General features: G+C 44.7%; 2 protein-coding genes across 2 annotated transcripts in view; one reads left to right on the top strand and one right to left on the bottom strand.

The window, feature by feature from the left end:
• Window positions 1–90: 90 nt before the first annotated feature.
• On the top strand, window positions 91–13,729 carry prr33 (proline rich 33). Its single transcript, XM_084335024.1, has 3 exons — window positions 91–139; window positions 633–683; window positions 9,612–13,729. Exon 3 carries the CDS (start codon window positions 9,628–9,630, stop codon window positions 13,165–13,167), a length of 3,540 nt encoding a protein of 1,179 aa, XP_084191150.1. The 5' UTR covers window positions 91–139; window positions 633–683; window positions 9,612–9,627; the 3' UTR covers window positions 13,168–13,729.
• lsp1a (lymphocyte specific protein 1 a) overlaps window positions 5,009–17,830 on the bottom strand; it is a gene marked incomplete at its 5' end in the record, with an annotated part of 74,296 nt that continues 61,474 nt past the window's right edge. The window contains 3 exons of the mRNA XM_084334481.1: window positions 5,009–5,971; window positions 15,581–15,689; window positions 15,859–15,945. Coding sequence (XP_084190607.1) covers window positions 5,949–5,971; window positions 15,581–15,689; window positions 15,859–15,945 — 219 coding nt within the window. The 3' untranslated portion in view covers window positions 5,009–5,948. The remainder of the gene's footprint in view (window positions 5,972–15,580; window positions 15,690–15,858; window positions 15,946–17,830) is intronic.

The following is a 17,830-nucleotide window of genomic DNA, read 5'->3' as shown; positions in this document are numbered from 1 at the left end:
ACTCTGCCATGGAGACCTGTCCCTTCCATTTGTAGGAGGAAGGGGGTATAGTTGAGTTCACCATGAGCCTCGCGCTCTGACCACTCCGGGCAGGGACTAGCAGGAAGCAGCCCCCTAAGAGCAGCAGTCACACAGGCAGGTAAACACAGCAGCACCACTCACACTTTATTATTCTTTAGCCGGCTCATAGGGGGCACGTTTATGCGTTGGCAAGGGGGGCAACTCGGGGAGGCAGGTGTTAGACCACGCAGCAGCCCCCCACAGAAGGCTGTAGCCCCCCGCTTCATGGAGCTAGCTGCTATAGACATGTCTTTGGGATTGCAAAGGGGGATACATTCAATGCAACATTAAACCCACCATGAGAACTGAGCTTATACTGTTAGCCTCGCACCACACACAGTTCCTCTTGTCTGGGACTCACACACACGTGTGTTATAGGAAGTCTATATATATATATACTAGCTGCAATGACTCGAGGGAAACACGGCAGAGAAAATGATCATGTTTTTGTGTTGAATGGTTGTTATTATTATTATATGTCGATTTGTGACGTTGAGAAGCGGTGATAGTGGAAAATTACTGTAAAAAAAAGAGAGGTATTTACATTCTCTCTCCTCCTTTGCCACCTCTAGGGAACCTTCTGCGGCGGAGTGCTTTTGTCATCTGTAAACGAGCCTCACCTGGTAAGTTCCGTGGGTGTTCATCAGTCTAAAATTAATCACGTCTGTCATCTCTTTCAACATAACTGGCGTATGAATGGTTTTTGGGGTGGATTAATTTACTTAAGGTTGGCCACACCAGCAGAAGCCCATTGTATGCAGCAGCGGCCCCGCATTGGTTTTATCACACGGCTATTATTAAGCTTTCCTCTTTTGAACTCGCATCTTGGAGATGCTCCAAATACCTGACCTACCAGGGCCTTAAAAGGATGACCTCCTCTCATGTGTCGCCCCGCCAGCTTCAGCCTGAGAGCGCCGGCTCTTTAAAACATGACCAGGCCTACGTTTCACTGAGGCACCGCAGATACTGTACTGTACTGTACTGTAGTACAACCGACCAAATCTGACGGGATATTATTTTCATCGTGACTCCCATTGTGACTCCACGTTGTTGTCACTATTATTATTCTATCACGTGATTCAGGAGTTTCCTATTATAGGGAACGGAACGATTAATCGTGTTACTGCGATCATCCAAATCATCATAGGAGGTGCGATGTTTTTAAAGGGATATTGCGTGTCAAAATAGAATTCTAAATTAAGTATTGTTGGGCTGCTGCACAGATTATGTCCCGGTCTATATAAATCATCATCATCATCATCTACAGACTTAAAAAAAAAAAAAAAAACATTGTTTGGTACAGATCCATGAAAAGATCACCCACACCGTGATCATTTAAATGTTTTTCAAGGAAAATGAGAACAATGAAGCCACAAATGATCATCCCCTCACAAATATCGTGAATCATATCACAATTGCAATCCTACCGGTCAAAATAAGAGCAAATTAGTTGACTTTTTTTCCAAATGATCAGCCCTAGTTTCTGTGACAAAATTGTGTTCACTTATTCATTTTAAAGGAACACGCCAACATTTTGGGAAATTAGCTCACCGTCTTCTCCAGAGAGAGACAAGAAGATAGATGATACCAGTTTCCTCTCTGTGCGTTCAGTAGAAAGCTATCTGGCTGCACGTTAGCCTAGCTTAGCACAATGAATGGAAGCGGACAGTGCCGGTTAGCCTATAGGCATTGTCCAACTAACGCCGCTCTCCAGAAGGCTAACTGTCCGCTTCCATTCATTGTGCTAAGCTAGGCTAACCGGCCATGTCCGCTTCCATTCATTGTGCTAAGCTAGGCTAACGTGCAGCCAGATAGCTTTCTACTGAACGCCCAGAGAGGAGACCGGTCTCTATCTTCTTGTCTCTCTCTGGAGAACACGATAAGCTAATTTCCCAAAATGTTGCCGCGTTCCTTTTAAGCCTCGTCAAATCACTGTAGAACTGTGAACTCATGGCGTCGGATGCGTTGCGTTCAGCTTCAGTTCTGACCGGGGCCCGAGCGGGCGATACGAGGCCCAGCACATCCCTGCCGTGATGTAACTTCAAGGTAACCCTGACACCAGGGGTGTAAAGTACTCGAGTAATTGTACTTTGTTACAATACTTAAGTACTGTTTTGGGGGATTTGTACTTTACTCGAGTATTATTAGGTTTGTATACTTTGTACTTTTTTACTCCATTACATTTCAGAGAAAAAAATACATACTTTTTTACTCCTTACATTTAAAATGCAGACCTACAAAGTACAAAGTACAAATCTCACAGGTCCAATCATTTTAATTAGTATATTTTAATTGTTTATCTGTCCGAACTAACGTTAACGTTATTAATCCTGCGACCGCAGGTAAACAGCCAATCAAATCCCCATCAATGGAAAATGAACCCGCCCATACCCATGCTGATTGGTCCTCGTGCAACACTAGAAAGCGGGGATCTTTGATTAAACACCTGCTATCAGAAGAATAGACAGTCAGATCCGCATTATGCTGTGGTTAATATTGTGATATTATTCAGGGTACTCCAGTATTAGTGTCTTTAATATTGTGATATTATTCAGGGTACTCCAGTATTCTGTCTTTAATATTGTGATATTATTCAGGGTACGCCAGTATTCTGTCTTTAATATTGTGATATTATTCAGGGTATTCCAGTATTCTGTCTTTAATATTGTGATATTATTCAGGATACACCATTCTGTTTTTAATATTGTGATATTATTCATGCTGTGATGTGAATGCCGTCCATGTTAGTTTACCTTCAATGGAGAAGTGCATTAAATAATTTTAATGCAAAAAAAGTGTCATTTCAGCATTGTCTATCGCAGAACACATTCCATTGTGGGCAGAGTGTCTGCTTGGTTTCATTCCAGCCTAAACACCAGCTGATGATTTCACGAATTGGCTCACCTCTTCAACTAACTCACCTGGTGCAATGTATAGTTAAAATGAAAACTTGGCCCACGATGGAATGAGTTTGAGACCCCTGGTCTATCCCTTTAAAAAAAATACTTTTACTTTTTAGTACTTAAGTACATTTAAAAGTAGGACTTTTTGACTTTTACTCAAGTGTGTTTTTTTTAGCCAGATACTTTGACTTTGACTTGAGTAAGATTTTGAGACCGTACCCATACTTCCACTTAAGTATAATTTATGGGTACTTTTTACACCCCTGCCTGACACTGAGACTCTTAATGTCTTAATGTAGGTCAATATGAGCGCTTGACCCTACCTTTATTGTGAAAATCAAAACCATCGCTAGAACTTAAAAGGGGAACTGCGTCCCATTTAAGAATCGATGCACGCTATTCCTACGATCTCTTAACCCTTTCACTGCCACACAACAGCAGGTTAACCCTTCCACTGCCACACTACAGAAGGTTAACCCTTTACTATCACACTACGGTCCAAAAGAACAACTCTCTTGACATTTGACAGAAAGACGGTAAATGTGACACAGAGCACCAAAGGGCGCATGTTCCGTGTACATTTTCTACAATAGAATGACGCAAAATTTGGGTATAAAAGAAAAAAGAAAACAAACTCGGTCTCCCGTTCATTGTGAATGGAGACGCTTCAGAGTGCATACTGGATGACATCACAAGTTTGATTCTTAGAGAGAGTCGCTCACATTCCCAAATGTCGATGGAACTTTACCAGGCCGCGGAAATAACATAAACTATTTTTAATTTGGATTTCGTTCCTATTTTTAAAGGGATAGTTTGGATTTTTGGACATTAAGTTGTATGAAATACTTGCCTTAGTGGATGCAAAGCTATTCGCTTTCTTACCCCCTTACTTAGTCCCCAAAAAGTTCGATCTTTTTTGTCGAATAGACTACTACTGGCAAGCATTTCATACAATTTGAAGACGTCCAAAGGTCCTCTCATCACACACACACGGTACTCTTACCGAGTTCTCGTGTCTAGTTCAGTTATCACCCATCGGTCTGATTCACAGCTGTGAATCTAACTAACGTACATGATGATCTACAGGCTCTACATGATACGCATCATCATTCATTGATTTATTGTTTGAGAAAGTGTTGCAGCCTATAACGAACTAGGTCCTAAATAAGAGAGCAGGTGACTGGCTGGCTGACTGGCCTCTCTGCTTTCAGCCTAAATTTAGGCCCCAAGGAACCGTCTAGTGTCGGCTCAGCTGTGAGGTTCCTAATTGCGGCCGCTAGACATGACTGTCTTGGTTTTTTCCACTCTGGTGCTTGCAGTTTTGTGTCTTTTTCAAGGACCATACCATACCAGTCTCCTTGGGGGTTCCAAGTCATTCGTCTTGCGATACAAAAATAACGGTGCCCTTCTTTTTTCACCACTGCCATACTAGGCTTCCATTGTATCTGAAATGTGTCTTAAAACGTCACATAGGCTTCCATTGTATGTGGAAATGTGTCTTAAACGTCACTTAAGGCTTCCATTGTATCTGAAATGTGTCTTAAAACGTCACATAGGCTTCCATTGTATCTGGAAATGTGTCCTAACCCTTTGTTGTGTGTGGCAGTGAAAGGGTTATTAACCTTCTGTATTGGCACCGTGAAGGGGTTAACCCTTTGGTAGTGCAGTAGTGAAAGGGTTAAACGTCACATTAAAAACCCTTGAAAGTCACCACACCTGACTAAAATGTCTCGCTAACATCTGAGGTGTGTTCATTTTTGTTAGATTTTCCCCGGAAAAGTTGCTCTACACGTTTTCAGATGTACTTGAATGTCAGCGATGAAAGAGCAGAAACTGATTTAGTAATGGTAAAAGATTATGGGGGGAGGGGGGGGGGAAACAACGCAGTGATTTTTGTATCAAAGGCAAGAATGACTTGGAAGCCACATGTTGAAAAGACTCGTATGGTCCTTTAAGTTAATCAAAAACCTCAGCTAAAGTGTAAATGACACAGAATCACATAGGGTAAAAAATGCTTTTTAATTTATTTTAAGAAAAATGGGTTATGAACAAAACACAAAAGCAGAAATCACAATAATTGGGTACCTAGGGTGAACATGTCTGCATTAGTAATATAAATATAGATGGAAGGCACCAGTGTGTGCACTACTGAAAAACAAAATCATAGAAAATACGGTACGTATGGATTAGGCGTACATACTAGTTAGTGTCTGTGACATCAGTGCCGTAACACAGATATGAAAATAGTCTATTTCAGTCATTCGGGTGCCCCGAGATATTTAGCAGGGCTGTGTTGTACCATTAGAAATGAGTAAAAGGATAGATGATTAACTAAGCAGTCATTCCATAATCAGCAGACCTTTCTTGTCTTAAAGTAGAGTTCTCCCTTCCCCCGAGCCATAAACAAACTACCGGAATTTGATATTGTTTTATAGCCAAAGTGTACGTGCAGAACAGTGTGATATAGTTGTGTGTTTGCATCATATATATATATAAGCTTAAAGAAAATAGAACCAGACTGTATTCCACAGGAGGCAATCGGAGTGATTAATTCCGCATGACTGGCAAATGTAAACATCTCCAATTAAGACAAGGTTTATTTTCATCTCGTTATTCCCACACACGGCACACCATTGACATACTTCTTATTCACTTACAGTAAGTGAAATAAGATAAGGAAATAAAAAAAAAAAAGCAGAAAATAAATCACAGTTGAATATATACATAACATTTGACACAGAACATGTTGTCATGTCAGAAAATATGAAAATTAAACTGGACTTTTGGACTGATTCACTTCAGTATACAGAAGTGTAGAACAGTGACCAACCCCTCCTGAGCTGTCGGTGAAGTTTCTAAAGTTTACAGATAAAAGTATCAAGAAAAATATAGTTTTTGTAAGCGTTGCTTCGGCATCAGAGCTGGATGTCTGGTTTGTAGAGACGTTGAGGTTGAAGCCGAGACTCCTCTTTGACCCCCAATGCTTCAGTAGTCACCTTGGCATAGGTCTGAAATAGTAAACAAGAGAAAATATTAAACATACTGACTGTATTGTCCAGAGACACTGTCCTTCTGATGGTCAGATACTCTGTGTGGATATTCCTTTCAGTTTTCAATACATTTAACCTGCACCTGGTCCAAGACAGGGTTGGTGTGCAGTGCACACTGCTACTTCTCTGTGTATAGATACTGATCTTTACCATGGGTATATTTTAATCTAGACAGCTTTAACGTTAACCTTCTGTAGTGTGGTAGTGAAAGGGTTAATCTTCTGTGGTGTGTGGTAGTGAAAGGTTAACCTTCTGTAGTGTGGTAGTGAAAGGGTTAACCTTCTGTAGTGTGGTAGTGAAAGGTTAACCTTATGTGGTGTGTGGTAGTGAAAGGGTTAACCTTCTGTGGTGTGTGGTAGTGAAAGCGTTAACCTTATGTGGTGTGTGGTAGTGAAAGGGTTAACCTTCTGTGGTGTGTGGTAGTGAAAGGGTTAACCTTCTGTAGTCTGGTAGTGAAAGGGTTAACCTTCTGTGGTGTGTGGTAGTGCAATGGTTAACCTTCTGTAGTGTGGTAGTGAAAGGTTAACCTTCTGTAGTGTGGTAGTGAAAGGGTTAACCTTCTGTAGTGTGGTAGTGAAAGGGTTAACCTACTGTGTTGTGTGGTAGTGAAAGGGTTAACCTTCTGTGGTGTGTGGTAGTGAAAGGGTTAACCTTCTGTAGTGTGGTAGTGAAAGGGTTAACCTTCTGTGGTGTGTGGTAGTGAAAGGGTTAACCGTCTGTGGTGTGTGGTAGTGAAAGGGTTAACCTTCTGTGGTGTGGTAGTGAAAGCGTTAACCTTCTGTGGTGTGTGGTAGTGAAAGGGTTAACCTTCTGTAGTGTGGTAGTGAAAGCGTTAACCTTCTGTGGTGCGTGGTAGTGAAAGGGTTAACCGTCTGTGGTGTGTGGTAGTGAAAGGGTTAACCTTATGTGGTGTGTGGTAGTGAAAGGGTTAACCTTCTGTGGTGTGTGGTAGTGAAAGGGTTAACCTTATGTAGTGTGGTAGTGAAAGGTTAACTTTCTGTAGTGTGGTAGTGAAAGGGTTAACCTTCTGTAGTGTGGTAGTGAAAGGGTTAACATTCTGTGTTGTGTGGTAGTGAAAGGGTTAACCTTCTGTGGTGTGTGGTAGTGAAAGGGTTAACTGTATGCAGTGTGGTAGTGAAAGGGTTAACCTTCTGTGGTGTGTGGTAGTGAAAGGGTTAACCTTCTGTGGTGTGTGGTAGTGAAAGGGTTAACCTTCTGTGGTGTGGTAGTGAAAGGGTTAACCTTCTGTGGTGTGGTAGTGAAAGCGTTAACCTTCTGTGGTGTGTGGTAGTGAAAGGGTTAACCTTCTGTAGTGTGGTAGTGAAAGCGTTAACCTTCTGTGGTGTGTGGTAGTGAAAGGGTTAACCTTCTGTGGTGTGTGGTAGTGAAAGGGTTAACCTTCTGTAGTGTGGTAGTGAAAGGGTTAACCTTCTGTAGTGTGTTAGTGAAAGGGTTAACATTCTGTGTTGTGTGGTAGTGGAAGGGTTAACCTTCTGTGGTGTGTGGTAGTGAAAGGGTTAACCTTCTGTAGTGTGGTAGTGAAAGGGTTAACCTTCTGTTGTGTGTGGTAGTGAAAGGGTTAACCTTCTGTGGTGTGTGGTAGTGAAAGGATTAACCTTCTGTAGTGTGGTAGTGAAAGGGTTAACCTTCTGTGGTGTGTGGTAGTGAAAGGGTTAACCTTCTGTGGTGTGTGGTAGTGAAAGGGTTAACCTTCTGTGGTGTGTGGTAGTGAAAGGGTTAACCTTCTGTGGTGTGTGGTAGTGAAAGGGTTAACCTTCTGTGGTGTGTGGTAGTGAAAGGATTAACCTTCTGTAGTGTGGTAGTGAAAGGGTTAACCTACTGTGTTGTGTGGTAGTGAAAGGGTTAACCTTCTGTGGTGTGTGGTAGTGAAAGGGTTAACCTTCTGTAGTGTGGTAGTGAAAGGGTTAACCTTCTGTGGTGTGTGGTAGTGAAAGGGTTAACCGTCTGTGGTGTGTGGTAGTGAAAGGGTTAACCTTCTGTGGTGTGGTAGTGAAAGCGTTAACCTTCTGTGGTGTGTGGTAGTGAAAGGGTTAACCTTCTGTAGTGTGGTAGTGAAAGCGTTAACCTTCTGTGGTGCGTGGTAGTGAAAGGGTTAACCGTCTGTGGTGTGTGGTAGTGAAAGGGTTAACCTTATGTGGTGTGTGGTAGTGAAAGGGTTAACCTTCTGTGGTGTGTGGTAGTGAAAGGGTTAACCTTATGTAGTGTGGTAGTGAAAGGTTAACTTTCTGTAGTGTGGTAGTGAAAGGGTTAACCTTCTGTAGTGTGGTAGTGAAAGGGTTAACATTCTGTGTTGTGTGGTAGTGAAAGGGTTAACCTTCTGTGGTGTGTGGTAGTGAAAGGGTTAACTGTATGCAGTGTGGTAGTGAAAGGGTTAACCTTCTGTGGTGTGTGGTAGTGAAAGGGTTAACCTTCTGTGGTGTGTGGTAGTGAAAGGGTTAACCTTCTGTGGTGTGGTAGTGAAAGGGTTAACCTTCTGTGGTGTGGTAGTGAAAGCGTTAACCTTCTGTGGTGTGTGGTAGTGAAAGGGTTAACCTTCTGTAGTGTGGTAGTGAAAGCGTTAACCTTCTGTGGTGTGTGGTAGTGAAAGGGTTAACCTTCTGTGGTGTGTGGTAGTGAAAGGGTTAACCTTCTGTAGTGTGGTAGTGAAAGGGTTAACCTTCTGTAGTGTGTTAGTGAAAGGGTTAACATTCTGTGTTGTGTGGTAGTGGAAGGGTTAACCTTCTGTGGTGTGTGGTAGTGAAAGGGTTAACCTTCTGTAGTGTGGTAGTGAAAGGGTTAACCTTCTGTTGTGTGTGGTAGTGAAAGGGTTAACCTTCTGTGGTGTGTGGTAGTGAAAGGATTAACCTTCTGTAGTGTGGTAGTGAAAGGGTTAACCTTCTGTGGTGTGTGGTAGTGAAAGGGTTAACCTTCTGTGGTGTGTGGTAGTGAAAGGGTTAACCTTCTGTGGTGTGTGGTAGTGAAAGGGTTAACCTTCTGTGGTGTGTGGTAGTGAAAGGGTTAACCTTCTGTGGTGTGTGGTAGTGAAAGGATTAACCTTCTGTAGTGTGGTAGTGAAAGGGTTAACCTTCTGTGGTGTGTGGTAGTGAAAGGGTTAACCTTCTGTGGTGTGTGGTAGTGAAAGGGTTAACCTTCTGTTGTGTGTGGTAGTGAAAGGGTTAACCTTCTGTGGTGTGTGGTAGTGAAAGGGTTAACCTTCTGTGGTGTGTGGTAGTGAAAGGGTTAACCTTCTGTGGTGTGTGGTAGTGAAAGGGTTAACCTTCTGTGGTGTGTGGTAGTGAAAGGGTTAACCTTATGTTGTGTGTGGTAGTGAAAGGGTTAACCTTCTGTGGTGTGTGGTAGTGAAAGGGTTAACCTTCTGTGGTGTGTGGTAGTGAAAGGGTTAACCTTCTGTGGTGTGTGGTAGTGAAAGGGTTAACCTTCTGTGGTGTGTGGTAGTGAAAGGGTTAACCTTCTGTGGTCTGGTAGTGAAAGGGTTAAGTTAAATAATGTTGAATAGAGCAACATAATGCACTACTGTGAATCTCCTTTGAATAGAAATCTGTCTTATAGTCCTTGTCTTCTCTCTCCTCTCCACCAGGGGGCTGAACGCGCTCATGGCTGTGAGTTACAGCAGCATCACGCAGCCGGGCCTGCTCGCCCAGCAGTACCCGCCGGCCCTGCTGCCCAAGCCCGGCAAGGACAATGCCCGGCTCCAGAAACTACTCAAGAAAAGCGCCAAGAAGAAAGCCGCGTCTTTGACGGCCCAGACGCCCGCTCCCTTCCGCCGGAGCCTCTCGCCCGTGGACGAGGCGAGCCCCGACCTGGAGCACAGCGACCACTCGACGCCGCCCAGGACCCCCGAGAGGCCGCCGTCTTCCTGCGGGGGAGTGACGCTGCAGCCTCGGTTCAGCGTCCGGCCGCTCTACCAGCACGTGCCGTCCCCGTACCCGCAGCGCGTCGGCATGTTTCAGTTCGGCCGAAGGTTTTCCCCTCAGTCGGCGGCCGCCCCGCCGTACGCTTTCTCCCAGCACGTGTCCCAGAACCCCCCCCGCACGCCACCGCCGCCCCGCCGGGCCGGACTCTCGCCGGTTCCGGGGCTGTCTGCACAGGAAGTGGCGCCCAAGACACCCGAGCCGCCGGCGTCCTCTGTGATGATACCGGCCTTTCGAGTGACCGCGCCCGCTCCCTCTCCACCTGCCGAGACGTTCACTCACGCCACCAAACTTCTAAAAGTGATAACGCCGCAGATGAAAGCCAAGAGTCCAATTCCTAAGATTTTCACGGCACCAGTCAGCCAAGCTATGTTAAGGCCTCTCACGGTGTTAACCCCTTTTGTTATCAAATCGAAAAGTCCTCGTCCAACCTTTAGGGCGAATGAAACTTCAAGATCGCCCAAACCGATGTTTGATGTTCCCCAAATGAAGATGTATACTGCATATACATCCTTTTACGAGACGTCCAGGACCCTGCCAGTGTACGATTCCGCTGGATTAACCGATATCGGAAGTACATTGGAGCTTACATTACCTCAGCGTATGACGCCTACATCAGAGATGAGAAGAGGCATAACGCCCACCGCGCCTGAAGTGAAAAGAGGTGTAACTCCGACGTCGGAGATCAGAAGAGGTGCTGCCACTCCGACGGGGCACACTACGCCCACGGGGCACACTACGCCCACGGGGCACACTACGCCCACGGGGCACACTACGCCCACGGGGCACACTACGCCCACGGCGGAAGTGAAAAGAGGTCCCACGCCCACATCTGAAATCAAAAGAGCTTCCACTCCGACATCCGGAGTGAAGAGAGGTGGAACTCCTGTATCTGACGTTGTGAGAGCCAAGACACCGACGTACGACTTTTCAACATCAAAGACCTCCGCCGGGCGCCCCAAAACACCCTCGTATCACGTCACCCGAGCCAAAACACCCGTCTTTGAAATATCAAGGACCAATCCTCTTTTGTTTGCAGTCTCGCCGGTCACCGTGGAGACGGAGAGGTCAAGAACACCAACGATGGTTTCCGCTGCTGCTAGTTTGCCAACTTCCCAAAGCATGACGACCGTTGAGTCTAGGCCGGCCGAAACAACGTCCAATGATCAAATTACTCTAAATGGGTATCTTCATTCAGATGTGACATCGGTAGATCCATCAAAAGCTAAATCGACGCAAGGAAGTATTGCAAAATCAGAACCTACTCGACAGGAATGTCCGGTGCCTGGGTTTACGGCCAAGACCCCGACGGCTCCGCTTGGTTATCAGAGACCCGTGACACCAACATCTGTTCAAGCTAAACCAACAGCAACCTCCTATGGGTTTCCAAGGCCTACAACTCCTTCCTATCGCACGCCCCAACCCCCTGCGCATACAACTCCTACCTATTGCACACCCCAACCCCCCGCACATGCACCACCTCCCTATGGCTATCAAAGACCAAAGACTCCTATATATGGAACTTCACCTCCAGGGGCATCGTTTGTAGGATTCCAAAGACCCAAAACGCCAACATCTGTGGCCTCCAAAACAAGATCTTCATATCGTGGCTTGACACCCGCTGAATACGCTGCTCATGGTGGGATCAAGGGTAACACCCCGGCATTTGGTATTTGTCCTCAAGAAGAGGATAAAACCACTAAAGAAGAGTCGGTGGAATCTAAAACACCTGCCCAAGAATTACCTGTGAAAACGCATGCTTCGGTTGAGGTGTCTAAAGTTGAGCAAACCTCCACAAAGGTGGATACCTACAGCCAGATGAGAGAGGAACACGTGCTGACCGCCCCTGCGATGGTGGTTCCCATTATCGTCGTTTCACAAGCTTCAGATGTGTTTGACACTACGGTATTCTCACACGAGACGAGTCAAATGACAAGTGATGTTACAGAAACACAGAGGGTCAAAACCTACGAGAGACAGAGGGTGAAAACACCAATTCAGGATGTCCCAAAACCAAAGACACCCACCATTCAGGCCAAATATCCTTCGCCCACTCCGGCAAGCGGAGGTAAAAGCGAGGTACCTCAGATGGTGAAAACACAGCCTGTCGTTAAAAATACTGTCCAGACTGCAAGACAGCCACCTGTAACCGAGAGCAAAGTACCTCAGACTCCATCGGCTAAGAGCACAGCTCCCGCGAAGCCAACCACCCCAACTCCATCGGCTAAGAGCACAGCTCCCGCGAAGCCAACCACCCCAACTCCATCGGCTAAGAGCACAGCTCCCGCGAAGCCAACCACCCCAACTCCATCGGCTAAGAGCACAGCTCCCGCGAAGCCAACCACCCCAACTCCATCGGCTCCTGCACAGCCAACCACCCCAACTCCATCGGCTCCTGCACAGCCAACCACCCCAACTCCATCGGCTCCTGCACAGCCAACCACCCCAACTCCATCGGCTCCTGCACAGCCAACCACCCCAACTCCATCGGTTAAGAGCACAGTCACCCCGGTTCAAGCGGTTGCGAAGTCGACCGAAGACGCGAACAAAGTAAAAGACGAAAAGGCAGCACCGGCTCCCGTCGACCAACAAGCGGCGTCGGCCGAGAAAGAACGGGACGACTCGCTTCCCGCGGCCGAGCCGCTCCTCAAAGTGATCAAGAAGTCGATGGGCTTGAAATCCAAACTTAGCGGCTGGTCGCGCCTCAAGAAGCACATGGTGGTGGAACAGGAGGAGCCCCAGTTCCCGGAGTTGGGCGGCGCTGGGCGGGAGGCGAGCGCGGGGCAGGGGGGTCACGGCGGAGACAACAACAACAAGGCGGCGCCGGCGGCGTCGCAGGCCGGCGAAAAGCCCGCGGGTCAGGAGGAGACGCCGAGCGGCGGCCCCAAGGGTCAGAAGATGTGGGACGCCATGCTGTTCCAGATGTTCTCCACCAAAGAGAACATCATGCATCAGATCGAGATGAACAAGAGCGACGAGGAGAAGACTAAGGAGGGAGACGACGAGGGGGTGAAGAAGGAGAAGGACGTGCCGTCGTTCGCCCACCGGCTGCCCGTGCTCCTGTTCAGTCCCAGGTTCGACGCCAAGAAGCTGCGGGAGGCGGCGTCGAGGCCGCTCACCAAGATCTCCACGGTGTTCGAAATGGGCCTCATCGGGCGCAAAGGTAAAGAGGAGGAGCCAAAAGACTTTAACAGAACGGCGAGAGGGTTCATTGTTCCTTAAGCTGCATCAAATCTCATGTGTTAAGATGATAATGTTGGAAGTTCTGTGACTCGATGTATGTGTACAGGTGTAGTAACCATAGCGATGGCAATGATGTACAGGTGTAGCGTTTTAGTCTCCCGCGTCGAACGGGATGAAATGTGTGGCAACATCGTAGAGAACTTTGTCTGTACTTTATACTTGACAAATGCATTATGTTTGCATTTGGAGTTTGATTGTATGATTGGTTGGTTGACTGTTCGAGATTTGTGTCTGCAGATTTGCCACGATGGGAAACGATGCGTTTGTCTTAAAGTCATTCGGGCATCTCATGAGATTAAAGTGTATGTTTTAAGTAATTTCAGAGCTTCTCTTTTGTCAAGTGTTGGAACCTCTCGTCGGAAAAGGAAACGATTGTAGAGCGACCGCCGTGGACTCTTAGTGACGAGGTATTTTTTTTTTTAAACATGTGGGAATCTTTCATTTAAAAGGGAAGCATAATAAGCTAAGATTAATACACTCAACATGGCTACTGAAAATAAGCACTCGGTGAGTATTTAAGCTATTTATATTGAAAAGTGGGTCGAACTTATAACATTTACTAATTGACTTGGGGGGTATCCAAAAGTAATTTTAACTGGGCATTTACAATTGCTATCATTTCTAAGCCTACAATTGACCATTTACAGAATATAATTTGCCTTCTTTTCAATGTTTTTATTTTTATTTTGAATTTTTTTTTATACCCCGCCCCATCCCCCCATTTTATGGTGCCGTTTATGTCAGTTGAGGACTTTTAATTAGCCTAGATAATGAACACGCAGGTTCAGTGAAACGCTTTTTTGTTTGAGTTGAAACGCGAGACGATAACGCTTTACTAACTAACTCACTAGATGGCAGCGAGGAGGAGTCACTACTGAAGAGGTCATAGAGAGGACAGGTCTTGAAAGTATGAGGTTGGCATGATAAGGTCGGTGGATTCCACACTGTGATGGAAGTGGGGGGGCTGCATGGAGATGAGTGGCGGTATTGAGAGACAGAGGGACGGGGTAGTCACCGGTATGACTGCCGAGAGAGAGAAGGGCAGAGGACACGGTAAGTGCTTAAGCGGAGTGGACTTCGGTGTGAAACCTGTAACATGATTTAGGGACAGACTACAGCGTTAGATATTGAGCCGATGAGCTTTAGTTTGTATGTGCAAAGCGGCATGTGCTGCAAACACTTCACAAAAAAAAGGCAGCTGTCAATTCTGAGGGATTCAAACTCACGGGTCCGGTGCCGACGATCACAGTGTTGAGCTTGTTGGCTTCGCCAGAACTGTGAGCTTTTTTTTTCCTCTGCTGCTTTCAGCTTTATCTCGCATGTTCGTATACGACAGACGTGTCCTTTCTAGGTATTGTGCTAAAAATGCTGTGAAATCGTTATTTTCTATATTTTTTTTATATAAAAATAAATTATTTAATAGGGGGGACTGGTCATTTCATTTGATGAAGTTGCAGTTTTGAACAAGAGAGTGAGGTGGATAATTACACACGATAGCCAGAAAGGAGGAACTATAGCTACTTGACATATAAATGCCACCAAAATGATATTCATTGTAGATTTGAACTATATTTCAAAGCCGATATCTGTTGTTAGAATATTTGTATCCACAGGACCAGCGGAATAAAAAGTTGGCATTTGCCCACAAATTACGAGTCATAATTTTATTGGACTTTCTACTTATATTCAGTACATGTGTAAAAAGAGTAACCAAAAAAAAACAATTAACAAGGCGTTAAAATGTTGATCTTTTAGAATTAATTTGTTTATCGCTTGAGTCATCATTACACATTCCATAACTCATTGTATATGATTCGTCAGTAAGGTCGGCGTACAAATAGAATGGAAAATATTATGTAATGTGGTTGGTTAGCTTTGTCTCAGTAAAATTAGGGCTGGGCGATATGGCCAAAAATGTTATCACGATATATCACGATAAAATGTTTCATATCGTTCGATATAGATAATTATCTATATTTTGATTAGTATTAAAAAAATATATATATTATTTAAACAACAAATGTATGTGTACAGACGGTTTCAAACTGTATTTTAAATTAGAAAGCAAACAAAATAAATGGACAAGAGAAAAATAAATCTCAATTTGGTCAGTATTGTCATTTGGACAAGCAGAGCCATTACTTTAAGTTGCAAGAAAGACAAGTCTGTCCACTGTCTCACAAGTCTGTCCACTGTCTCTGGTTTTAAACTGCCCTGTTTCACGGCACAATACATTTTTTAATTATCGATATTATTTGTATTATCGATTATTAAAATATATCGCGATAATTATCCTTATCGTTTTATCGCCCAGCCCTGAGTAAAATACTGTATAGTAAAATGTTCTCCAACTGCCCGGGGGGGCACAAACACTCGCTCACACTAAACTTACCAGCTTTTCCATTGGAGTATTGATCACCGTCGCCATCGCCAACAGGTTTCTTCTCATATTTACCGTGGCCCGTTACAATAAATTTGTATCTTTTACCGGAAGGTGTGCCCTAAAAAGAGGTAAAGCATACTTACTCAACCTTATTTTGTGTGTGTGTGTGTGAATGAATGAAAACTTTATTTAACAGATTGTAGAATGGGTACAACACAGTACGGCTCAATACACACAATTGTTAAGGGGATGCAGACCAGAGAAAGACTTTTTGTGTGAACGCTCACCTTCCCCTTTTGCCCCAATCTCCCAGATGTGTCTCCAATTATCTCCCACATGTTCTTCTTCTGCATTACGTCACCGGGCTTCACATCCTGAGGAATACAGAATAATAACATGAGTTAACATCACACACAACCATAGCCATAACTGTTGCACAAGGCGCAATTCCTTCTCTCTCCGCTAGGGGGCAGCCTCGGATAACTTTAAAAAGCATGAGACACTAGTAGTCGATATCACAATGAGTATCCTAATTGATTGATTGATTGATTGAAAACTTTATTAACAAATTGCAGAACAGGTACAGTACAGTACAGCTCAATACACACAATTGTTAAGGGGATGCAGACCAGAGAAAGACTTTCGTCTTGTTTACATCAGGGTCCCCCGTTTTCAATTCATCATAACATTTATGACATACATGACATACAGATAGACAGTACTGCTACATCTATACATTTATGACATATATGACAAGCGAGACTTGAGTTTTATCATCAAAGGTTTTATGTAGAGAGAGAGGGGTTATAAGTTATACGTTATCTGTCAAAAATCAGGGTGGAGTTTAATAGAGAGCTGTGCCAAGGAATTTTAACAGGAATAAAGGTGCTATGATATACCAGACAGGGTTTTATGATCCACACTTAAAGGAACACGCCAACATTTTGGGAAATTAGCTTACCGTCTTCTCCAGAGAGAGACAATAATAATAATAATAATAATAATAATAATAATAATAATAATAATAATAATAATAATAATAATAATAATAATAATAATAATAATAATAATAATAATAATAATAAAAAATCTATCTTATATAGCGCTTTTCCAGGTGCTCAAAGACGCTTTACATGGATAGGAGAGACAAAACTATGGCAAAATAAAAAACAGAACAAAAACAGAACAAAAATAATACATGACAAACTAAAATAAAACCGACAGAATTAGAGGTCAAAAGCCAGATTGAAAAGGTGGGTTTTGAGGGCTGATTTAAAAGATGTCAGGGTGTTTGCATCACGGATAATGGCTGGGGAGGGCATTCCAGAGGGAGGGGGCAGCAGCAGCAAAGGCCCTGTCGCCCCAGGTCCGGAGCCTGGTCGTGGGAGGTGTTAGGAGGTTGGCATCTGCAGACCTAAGGACGACGGGTGGGCGTGTGGCGGTGGAGGAGGTCGGACAGGTAGGGAGGGGCAAGGTTGTTGAGGGCTTTAAATGTGATGAGTATAGTATTTTAAAATGTATCCTGTATTTGATCGGAAGCCAGTGGAGGTCGTGGAGGACAGGGGTGATGTGATCAGAGCGACGGGTGGAGGTGAGCATGCGGGCAGCAGAGTTTTGGACATATTGCAGTTTATTGAGGATAGTGTTTGGTGAGCCGTAGAGGATGCTGTTGCAGTAATCTAGTCTTGATGATATGAATGCATGAACCAGTGTTTCAGCAGCGGAGAGTGATAGGGAGGGGCGGAGACAAGCAATGTTCCGGAGGTGGTAGATGGCCGATTTGGTTATGTGGTTCACATGGGGGAGGAAAGAAAGGGTGGAGTCCAGGATGATGCCCAGGTTACGGACGTGAGTGGAGGGGGTGACAATTATGGAACCATCAATATTTAGGGAGAAATCCAACATTTGGGGAAATTAGCTTACCGTCTTCTCCAGAGAGAGACAAGAAGATAGATACCAGTCTCCTCTCTGTGCGTTCAGTAGAAAGCTATCTGGCTGCACGTTAGCCTAGCTTAGCACAATGAATGGAAGCGGACAGTGCCGGTTAGCCTTCGGGAGAGGTGTTAGTTGGACAATGCCTATCGGCTAACCGGCACTGTCCGCTTCCATTCATTGTGCTAAGCTAGGCTAACGTGCAGCCAGATAGCTTTCTACTGAACACACAGAGAGGAGACCGGTATCTATCTTCTCGTCTCTCTCTCTGGAGAAGACGGTAAGCTAATTTCCCCAAATGTTGGCGTGTTCCTTTAAGAAAAGGTG

The sequence above is a fragment of the Notolepis coatsorum genome, assembly GCF_963971535.1.
Source record: "Notolepis coatsorum genome assembly, chromosome: 18".
NCBI classification, from domain to species: domain Eukaryota; kingdom Metazoa; phylum Chordata; class Actinopteri; order Aulopiformes; family Paralepididae; genus Notolepis; species Notolepis coatsorum.
Note: the sequence above shows the minus strand (reverse complement) of the source record. Positions and strands in the feature narration are given on the sequence as shown.

Excerpts from the sequence above, each read along its gene's own strand:
- prr33 (XM_084335024.1), top strand. The coding sequence starts at position 9,628 with ATGGCTGTGAGTTACAGCAGCATCACGCAGCCGGGCCTGCTCGCCCAG.